The 10,300-nt window shown below is 41.1% G+C and overlaps 1 protein-coding gene across 1 annotated transcript in view; it reads right to left on the bottom strand.

Moving 5' to 3' along the window:
- Positions 1-10,300, bottom strand: part of LOC104536135 (regulator of telomere elongation helicase 1-like) — a gene marked incomplete at its 5' end in the record, with an annotated part of 36,583 nt that overhangs the window by 22,256 nt on the left and 4,027 nt on the right. The window contains 6 exons of the mRNA XM_010178674.1: positions 654-731; positions 1,464-1,549; positions 2,681-2,721; positions 5,072-5,185; positions 5,342-5,474; positions 9,461-9,542. Of these exons, the coding sequence (XP_010176976.1) occupies positions 654-731; positions 1,464-1,549; positions 2,681-2,721; positions 5,072-5,185; positions 5,342-5,474; positions 9,461-9,542 (534 nt within the window). The remainder of the gene's footprint in view (positions 1-653; positions 732-1,463; positions 1,550-2,680; positions 2,722-5,071; positions 5,186-5,341; positions 5,475-9,460; positions 9,543-10,300) is intronic.

The following is a 10,300-nucleotide window of genomic DNA, read 5'->3' as shown; positions in this document are numbered from 1 at the left end:
AGGAATGGTATCATCCTTTGCACATGTGTAAGTGGAAAGCTGTACTAGCTAAATTTGACTTGTGCATTAAGATCTGTAAGGTGATTAATTTGGGTACGTTTTCTTTTACTAATTGCAAATGTGAGAAGTGACTTGCTTAGTAAGAAACCCGTACGTTACTGTGAAATCTAGAACACATCTGAATAAGCATAAAAGATCAACGTCAGACACTTCTGATGAGAAGGTGAAACATGGACTGTCCTGTGTTTCTGCAGATCCCCGAGTAAAAGAGGCAAACCAGAAAAGCAATTCAAGGGTATTATTTACTCCAAGAAGCAAACAGAGCGGCTATAAATAAACAAGATGACATTGTACAACTCCTTAACACCCAAACCACGACAAGCTGGGGAAAACGTCCCGCAGAATATTAACAGATGCTGACTACTGAAGTGACAGCTTTCTACCACCTCCATTTCTCAGTATGTTAGCTGCTGTTAGATCCCTGGGATTGAAATAAAGGCTGTACTCTGCAAAACTGGCCAAAAGAGTAAAGGAAAGTTGCCCAGAAGAACTATAGTTCAAAGAAGGACTCACCCAAACACATCTTGGACAAGGTATTTAAACACAAAAACAGTTTTTGACAATGTTACAGGTATGTAATGCAAATAACCAACCTCTGCAAAGCTTCCTTTGTTCCTGGGTTCCACAAACATTGGCTTCACTTCTTCGATTCTTTTAGTGAAGTCATGCTCCTGTCAAACAGATGAACAGATCAGAAACGGGCACTTGAAAGTAAGCACATACCAGGAGTGCCCACAAGAAAGGAAACGCTCAGGAGTGGCCGCCACAGACTTGGAGCAGTGACGAGACTTCCCTCCCCACCACGGTCTGCTCTGCCTTTGCCAAACATCAGAAGAGCTGGAAACAGAAGCATGCAATCCTAATGCCATTCCTTGCATTAGGCAGATGAGAGACCCATTTCTTTTCTTTCCAACTTGCAAGCTCCCAGTCTCCCAGAGACCCACGCCGCAGCACACCACCTCTCTCCCTGCAGCCACATTTAAGGAGGAGCAGCGTTTAAAACAGAGCTGCTCTACCAGGGACACTCAAGTCACGAACACAGCACTTAGAAAAATTAAATTAAAAATAAAATAAATGTTTATATTGGGATTTTTTTCCCCCTAAGAGTTAAAACACTTCACCAACTAGAATTTGGAGGTTTAATAAAGAGAAGTCTGGTGAAATTTAAATGAACACCGAGATCAGATCAGGTACTAAGATTCTTTTGAGTTTCGTCTCTGCAACAGTGCATCTCAGTGTATTGTGATCAAAATAAAAGCAGCCTGACCTGGGTTTTTACTTCCCAGGCTTTATAATTTACTTATTAACAAAGAACCTTTAATGAGAATGGTTAGATAGCATCACTACAAACTGCCTGACGTGTGTCACCAACCCATCTAATAAAGGCAGAGCAATTTACATACTCTCCAATATTCCAGGCTCTTATCCATGACAGGATACGATGGGAAGAACACCAGGAGTCCATGGGGCACAACTCGCACAAGGTTACCTGCAATGAGATGGGCAAGCGTACAGCTGAGGGCATCTTCATCCTGGGATGGAGTACACAGACTGTGAAGGACAAATAAACTAACAGCGTGGGCTCCTTCCAAAACCTTTTCTGCTTTCTTTCCACGAATGTTTGTGTACTAGAAGTTGTTTCATTTTTTAAAATCACACTGATTATCTTGTCATCGAGGTATAAACTTGAATACAGATGCCTAACTGGCTTTCTAAAGTGTCATCGAGGTATAAACTTGAATACAGATGCCTACCTAGCTTTCTAAAGTGCAGCATTAACAGGATAAAATATATTACAAGCTACACAGAACACTACAGACCAAAGACAAACATCAGCTCCCATATTTGCCCAGTAGAATCTACTTTTACATCATTTTCTCCGTTCTTTGTCTAAACCCCAGTCTAAACATTGAAAACAATGGAAGAGGCGTCACAAGATCGCTTTTGAGTGTCCTAGTCAAAAAGTACGCACCTCACTAAAAAAACAAACCACTGATCTGGTATTTTGTGAAAACATTTTCTTAATTTCACAAGTTGAACACCCTCCTTAATTTCCTTTAACGTTTCTAGATTCAACAGATTCCCTTCAATCACATCTCAGCCAAGCTACACAAATGCTCTGCTTTTATCCTGACCTCATGCATTAACATTTTGTAGTTCCATTACATTGGAAAAAGATCACTAAAACAATAAACACTGACTTAAGGTTTGCTTGACATATTGCCTTTAAAAACATCACAAGAAATTGCATTGATCTCTTGCGATTCTTAATTGCTCCGTCTTGGCTGCATCATCTCTGTGCATTGATTTTCTAGTTTGTGCCACTTTCTGACAGTGTTTAGGAGCCACATTTTTGACCCAAACACAAACACTTGACAATAAAACTGAACTCTTACCATGGAAACATTAAACCAAGGATTCCAACTCATTTTTGTATGTAATTACAGTAGGCAGCTGCCTGAGCAAACAGAAGCAAACAGAACCAGCCAGCATTTAAATATGCACTGCAAACCTTTATCTTTCTCTGTCTTACTTTATTTTCTTTAGTATTTCTCATTCTAGGGGATTTCTAGAATTCCTGCACACCAGCTCATTTCTGGAATCCGCACACGTCACTTACCTATTGTTTTCCCCAGAGAAGATAAATAATCCTCTGAAAACCTACAAAGAAGAAAAACCAAGTAACACCATTGTGTTTCCTTTTCTGTGATTTCCATGCATATTGACTTCCTCTAATATTCTTCATCTAAAACAGCACATCCACACTCCCAATTGCTCTCCTTCCTGTGGCAAGGACACAGAATTAGTCATACCTTGACTACATATTACTGTGGCTATTAAATATTCTTATTATTAACACTGACAATGATCTAAGCTTCAATATTACCAAAAGGTAACAAGGGGAGACAGGCAGCCACGTGAGGATTATGATTAATACTGACAATTTCAGAGTGAAAGTTCTGCCAAAGTCTGCAGATGCTGCCAGGCCTGACTAACCTGACAACTATTTAAAATAATTATTGATAAACGAGGTGTGGTGATGCTGCAGGGGCAAAAAAGGGGGAATTTGGTTATTATGGTTATTACTTACATGTGGCATAAGCCAAGTTAATCACTTCTGCCCTGACTAAAAAGGTACTGCTCTACAGTGAGTAGTATTTCTCTGTTTCTTCCAGACCTGACTCAAGTCATCTGTTCTCTCATGCCTTTGTTTCTTTCTTTGTGCCCTGTAGTTTTGCATGCTGTTTTCCCAGGAAATCTACATACGCAGGAAAAAAAGATGAACTTATTTCTTTATGTAAGACCTACAGATACCCACATCACCACACAGATGTTGTCAAAACACAACAAACACTGTGAATTCCCTTCCTTCCAAAGAAGGTGGTCTGGGCCTTAGGGGGGGGGGGAACCCCAACCTCCACCCTCTGAAAGTCTGTATCTTCAACAAAGTACACTGAAATGGCACACTAAGCTACTGAACATGAAAAATGTAGTCTGAGGGTTTTCCAGACTACTTCATCTTGGTAGAAATCAATTACAAATCCCGAGTACTTTCCAGTCTGTGGAACACCTGGCTTTTTTTCCCTCCTTTATTTTTCAGTACAAGCTATTTGAGATATTTTTATTTATATATATAAATATATATATAATATACATATGTATTGCTGGAAAAAAAGAGTAAGTCAGGCCTGTAGCAGGCTAAACTACAGCACTATCAGCCAGAGGTTTGTCTACAATGTTGAAACTGAAATAGATTTAAGAATGTGCCAACACATAGAAACATGTACTATAGGGAGAAAGTTAAATGGAAGAGCATGTGTGTCATATACAAAGAACTGATCATCATTTCAAATCACTACAGAAGGACTGTATCCCTAAACACAACACTAGCACCAATATCGTGCTGCCCTTTAGTGACTTCAGAGGACTGCCAAGCACAGAACCTTCTGCCATGTGCCCCAAAGCATGAAACTGCCTTTTAAAATTACATCCTGAGATGCCAACGAGATTGTCACATTGCACAACAGAAGTCAATACACCACGAAAACAAGTTCTGGCCTTTGTTGCTGACAGTATATTCTGCTGGCAGCAGAAGCACTGTCTGCTCTGAAGAACAGAAAGATATGGGCAAAATTATGAAAGACCCAAGAAAAACAAGAAAAATTATGAGGAAAAGCTAGACAAATATTTGGATATATTTTCCCTCAGATGGCAATGTGGAGATAAAAGATAGGCTGGTCATGGTGACAAGCTTTAGGTATAAAAATAGTTGTTGTAAAGGCCAGTCATGTTTCAAATCAATTAAGCCCTCAGCAAAGAAATCTGAGATGGGGCTCCATGTCAGTAAGGGTGGACTGCTCTGTAAGGGACAGGGAGGTGGCATCTGAGCATGATATGAAGCCATGCAGGGCAGGGGTCTTGCCAGTCAGGGCCAAGATCCACACTAACAGAGCAGGAAAGACTGGGATGCAGTAGCCAGGCTCAACCACAAGTCCAGATCATCAGGCAAAGTCATGGTGGTGGGGAAGGTCTGAGGTCAAGCCAGGAATACACATCAGTAAACCAGGAGCAGGTCCAGTGACAGTAAGGAGCATCACAGGCCAAGGATGGTGAGGGAGGTCCATCAAGGGATGACCAGGAGGGTCAGATCAAGGGGGTCAGATCAGGAGGGTCCATGGCCAGGTGTGGCTATGATGGAGCTGGAGACAGTCCTACACCCTGGGCAGTGACTGAATGCCTATACCAGACCTTAGGTGGGGCTCCTGGGTGATGGTTGTGGGTGGAGGTCCCAGCTGAGGCTGGTCAGTGCCATTAAGAACTTTTAATGCACATTTGATCCAAGTTCCAACTTTTCAACAGTAGTGGTTAAAGGGTGGTGGTATTCAGCACAGTATTCATCCAAGAGAAGAACGACAGAGGCCACTTATTTCACGAGTGCCCTCCTGTAAGCGGAGCCCAAAATGCCCAAATGCAAGACTTAAAAGCAGAATTCCACATGGAAGTTCATTACCTTCTCTCATAGTTAGAAGTAAGCACGGTGCCATCAGGTCCTTTAGGAATGATCCCAACCCAGAGCTGTTGTTTATCAATGACATGAGGATTCTCCAAGCAAACAGGAAAAGGGCTAAAGAGACACAAAAGTAAGACCCCAGTCATACTCATCATATGATTCCCTACTGACCAGTCCAGAACACTCAAAAATCCTGAGATAAAACCTAAAATCATGAGGGCAGATTGTGCATTTTCAGTAAGGGGACTGTTCACAGATCTTGGTACTTACATCTGCATTTCCATTGTAAATGATGAGAGTGGGGAGAGAGTGCCACTCGTAAGGATAATTGTCCTGACTCCCTGTCGAACAAGCTCATGCATACTGTATCCAGGGCTGAAACACCAATAGCTTAAGGTTTTTCCTGTAACAAATGAAGAGAAAACACCAAGAAGCAAACGTATAAGCAGAAAAATTAGGGTATGACTAGCATAGAGCACACTGCATCTGAAATGCCGAAAGTAAACCAGCCAGCATCTGAAGGTAAAATTCCAGATGCTTTGGCCTTTGCCAGATTTACTTACTATGTCCAGTCAAAGTACAGTTTAAAAGGTCATTGCTCCCTTGCACCTTAAGTAGGTTATACTTTTAAATAAAATACGGTTACAGAAAAGACAGAGCATCAGGTCTCTTTGTTGGCAAGCAACAGGCCGATTGAGCAAGTAAACCTACTCAGCCCTCCAGCCATTGATTCACCTCCTGCTGTCAAGGACGACTGGAAGGGGAAGAGTGGTAGAAGAACTGCAGAATACTGGGATGAAGGACAAATTATTGAAGTTATGGAAAAATCATTCCTCCACCCCTGCTCTTGCCTGAAGAGATAAGAACTCCTTCTCCATCAGGAATTTCCAATGGCTGCAAACCTTTCATCTTCCCACAGCCAACTGCCAAGCCTTTCAACTTCTGCTCAAATCTTTTGTGGGATGCGGATATACAATGTGCGCGACACTGAAAATCCAGCATGCTATAAATTATCAACAGAAAGGATGTAAAGACAAATGGATAAATCGCACCACCCATTTCTTTCATTGCTCAGCTTATAGTTGTACCATTGGTCTTGCTGAAAACTGAGCATCAGCTTTTCAGAGACAGTCAAAGGATCAAGGGAACGAAACAATCAACTACATAAAAACAAGAGCAACCAAATAAAACATTAGCTTTTGTTTCTGCTTCTGCTTCGCTCGATTAGTTCAAGTAATAAAAAAATATATCTAGCATCCATGTATCATGTGCGTGTCTTAAAAAAGACACGCTTCACTCAAAGACTGTTTTCAAAGCGAAGCTGACTGATTCAGGAAATCCCCGGTACTATGTGCCCAGTGACTCACTGCCTGCTTAGAATTACAAGAGGATTTATTTTAAGCTGAAGTTTTATCTATCTGTCTCATTTGGGCAAATCCATCCAGACCGTGGCCAGATTCTAGAAGAAATCACATTGCAAAGTTTAGCAACTTCTGTACCTCTTGAATTCACGCTACGAACTGGTGCAAGTTACAGTTCGGATCTGTCCATGGGCAGGCCAGTGAGTGTCTACAGACAGGAGCAAAGTCACTTATGTCAGGAGCCGATGAAATTCCAACAGAAAGCAAACTGAGCTGACGTGGGATGGCCTAAGAAAGAACACCGGCCACCCACATTGCCTCGCCAACCCTCAGTGTGAAATACACCTCTCTGTAAGCCTGCGGGATGAGTGCCAGGCACCAGTTGCCCAGTTCTTGAGGAAGCTTGAATTACAGCACATTTTTAGCCTGGTGTTCTGTCATCATGCATCTTTCAGCTTCAGAATATTAAATCCATTTTAAAGGTCCCATTCACCCGCAGGAACGATTGGATGTTACCCAAAAAGTTGATTGCTGCAGGAGCTTTTTCCATTCCTGGTACAAGGACAGCTGATCCAAATGGTTTGCTAATGATTTACAATACGGTGATTTAAAGCAAACCAAGAGAAAGAGCATTTTATCTTAACGTAAAACTGCCATATTGCATTCCTAAGTGACATCTGTGCACAGAACAGGTAGCGAGGGCAGTAACCTCAGCAGCTATGCCCAGCTATGCCACTTCTCACCAATTAGTTTGTAGAGATTTACACTCGAGTGAATAATTTCCACAAAATCCTTTGAAAACAGACTATTCTTTAAAGGTTTGCATTGTTCTTATACAAGCTGTTATAGCACTACAGGAAACCAGAGACTTGTTTGGTCTTGTCTGGCCTCTGCTAGGTTTGCACACAGCGCAAGTCTCGACAAACTGCTGGTCTGTTGCATGGGTACTCACAAACACTGTTTTGATTTGAGAAGTAAATCTATCTGTGTGCATCCACTAAATCACACAAGATTTCTGTGACTGCTTTGTGCTGGTTTTGTGCATAAATCCTCCAAATTATGCAATAAACCTGAAGTGTTTTATTAGCCTTTTCCTGCACACATACCTAACAAAATCTACTTGGAATTATTCCTGTAACTTCAAGCTCCAATTGAGCAATACTTCAGGAAAACAATATTTGCAGATTACCAGACAGCATGCTTCAGTTCTGAAATAGAGCAGAACGTACTTCGTGGAAACACTTGAGAGGATGTTATGTGCAAAACCACTAAATTCATGGAAACTCGCTCCTCGAGAAAGGTTACTTTTGTCCTTAAGAAAAGGACTTCTGTGAAACAAACACATTCTCAAGAGTGTTTAATTGAGTAACCAAGTAGACAGTTATGAGGCAAGGTGTTTACAAAGATCCTCAGAGTATTCTATTAAGAAGGCTTAGGTAGAGGGATCTGTATGTCCCCTCTAATTAGAAAATGTTTTGGTAGTCACCTGTGTTTATTAAAAAGCAAATCAAAACAGCAGAAAGAATGAATGCTGAAGTCCAGCAAAGCCCAACTCAGAGCCTCAGGATAAGCTCATTCAGAAGCCAAGCTTCCTGTCTTATAAATAGGTTGTTTTGAAGTATGGTTACATTGAGGTAGTTCCAGATACCAAGCTGTGCAGAGCATAAGGAACAAAACAGGTGGGAGGAGAGAGACAAGGAGAGGGAGAAATGTCAGTTGAACAAGAAGGACTGACAAGTACAGTTAAGGCTGAAACTATCAAGAAGTGACAAGAACGACTTAGGAAGTTTCTCAGCAAAAGGTCTTATCTCCGAAGAGGTAACAGTGCCCCGAGGCTGTGACCTGCCATGGCATTTTCTGGCTAAGAACTGACATTCTGAAGAGTTACTTCTCTGGCACGCCACATGAACCTTCAGCACAGAGCTTCAGAAGGAGCCAACTAATTATAACCAACTATAACTCCTCCACTGTATGAGTAATTTCAACAGAGATGAAGAATTTTCATGGAATTTACTCTAATACTATGGTTGGCACACATTTCCAGTATCGTATCTATACATGAATCTCCTTCTTGTAAAAGGTAGTTATGGCCTTAGCAACACTAACGTGTTTAGCACAACACGATTATCCAGAGAACTACAGCTGACAGGAGGATACCAGAGCATTTCATAAACCTCGACGACAATCCTGAAGGAAGGTTTCCCACTTTTAGGCTGGTCTGAAAGTTCTCTACACCAATACAAGCAACTCTCCCATAATGGAGATGATTTTCTTTCACTGGAATGACTGCACTAGAACAACTCCAGCAGTGCACAAATGGTACCAGAATGTTTTATATTGAGATTGCTTATGTCACGTCCCCTTTAGAAGTAACTATAAAAGTGAAAAGCACCTCTACTCATCATAAGCACAATGGAGCTGTCGTTGAAAACATAAAACTGTGAAGAAACATCTCAAACAACCCTAGAATTCTGCAAACTTCAAGTCCCAAAGCCTTAGAAATCCACTCTATCCTACAAAGCGCAAGCTCTGGGGTAACACTAATGCTCCAAGTCTCTTCATCTTACAAAAGATGACCAAAATAAGCAACCCACAACCAACTCAGTTCTCTGCTAAGTGAGTGGAGGATAAAATCAATAAAAATCTTTCCCAATCCCACATTTACAGACGGTTTTAACTTGGACCATGGCAACAATGCACACTCATCCTGCACTTAAGACTTTCCAAGCTTTGAGTAACACTACTATGCCACTTGGGTTTAAACATTTTTTGCATCTAGACAGATCTGGAGGGTGCCCTCACTGAGTTACTCCATTCAGCCCTTTATTCCTCAGCACCATTTGTAACATTTAGGATAACACAGGTGGTGTTCAACTCAAAATCCAACTATGACATTCCTGTTCACAAATGTGAAGTAACGCAGACTGGGATGTCTTCAACTGTTTTCTCTTATTTGAATCAGAAAGGAGCAGCTCAGTAGTTTTCAATCCAACTTTGGCAGAAGCCTCCCGAAGACAGAGTCCTGTACCTTGTTTTTTTGCAGATGATGAATTCCAGAGATCTGTCCTCTGTTTCTTCTTCTGATTGCTGTTATCCAGATGGATATGTACCTGGAGGAAAATAACAGAGATTTCTAGAGATGGCTACAGAAATGAACCTGCACTTCATCTCTCAGAAAGGCTAGCCCATGGTAAGGCTACTTAACGTAGTCAGTGCCATTCGTACACTGCTAGTAAGGTGATATTATTTCCTGACTGCTTTTCCTATTTTGTTTCCAGTCTTTTGTAATGTATCTAACAAGGAGTAAAGAAATATATCACCATTTAACCAGCCATTTTGAGTCAGTTTATGGGAGCAGCTTTTCACGGGCTGCCCTGAGCTGAAACAAAGAACCCAATTATTTGGGTATTGGCCGCCAGAATAAAACACCCAGACTAGAAAAACAATAGTGTTAGAAAAACTTGCTTCATCTGGCAACCAGAATACTACTGAGTCTTAAACTTAATATGAAAGTTACCATTTAGCTAAAGAAAGATCTATTCCTAAAATTCATTAGAGCATCACAGTCCATAAGACCCAAACAGTAAATAAATTATAAGGACTTTGAGGGGGGGAGGTTCAGTGGCTTTATTGTACTTGCTTGGCAATAGGCTAAAGTCAAGAGAACAGATTATTGGAAGAAGACATCAATTCTTGCATAATATGCAGTATCCAAAGTTTTCAATAATTCACATTTGCTGCACTTTCCTAACTTCATTTTAGAGTTTCTTTCAAAATTACTGCGCAGCTCCCCTTTTTGCCTGGAACCTGAGCTATCCACAGCTCCTTTGGTGTTCTGGTTTGGTTTTTTTCCTGGAAAAACTTACAT

The sequence above is a fragment of the Mesitornis unicolor genome, unplaced genomic scaffold (assembly GCF_000695765.1).
Source record: "Mesitornis unicolor isolate BGI_N332 unplaced genomic scaffold, ASM69576v1 scaffold20332, whole genome shotgun sequence".
Classification (NCBI taxonomy): Eukaryota; Metazoa; Chordata; class Aves; order Mesitornithiformes; family Mesitornithidae; genus Mesitornis; species Mesitornis unicolor.
Note: the sequence above shows the minus strand (reverse complement) of the source record. Positions and strands in the feature narration are given on the sequence as shown.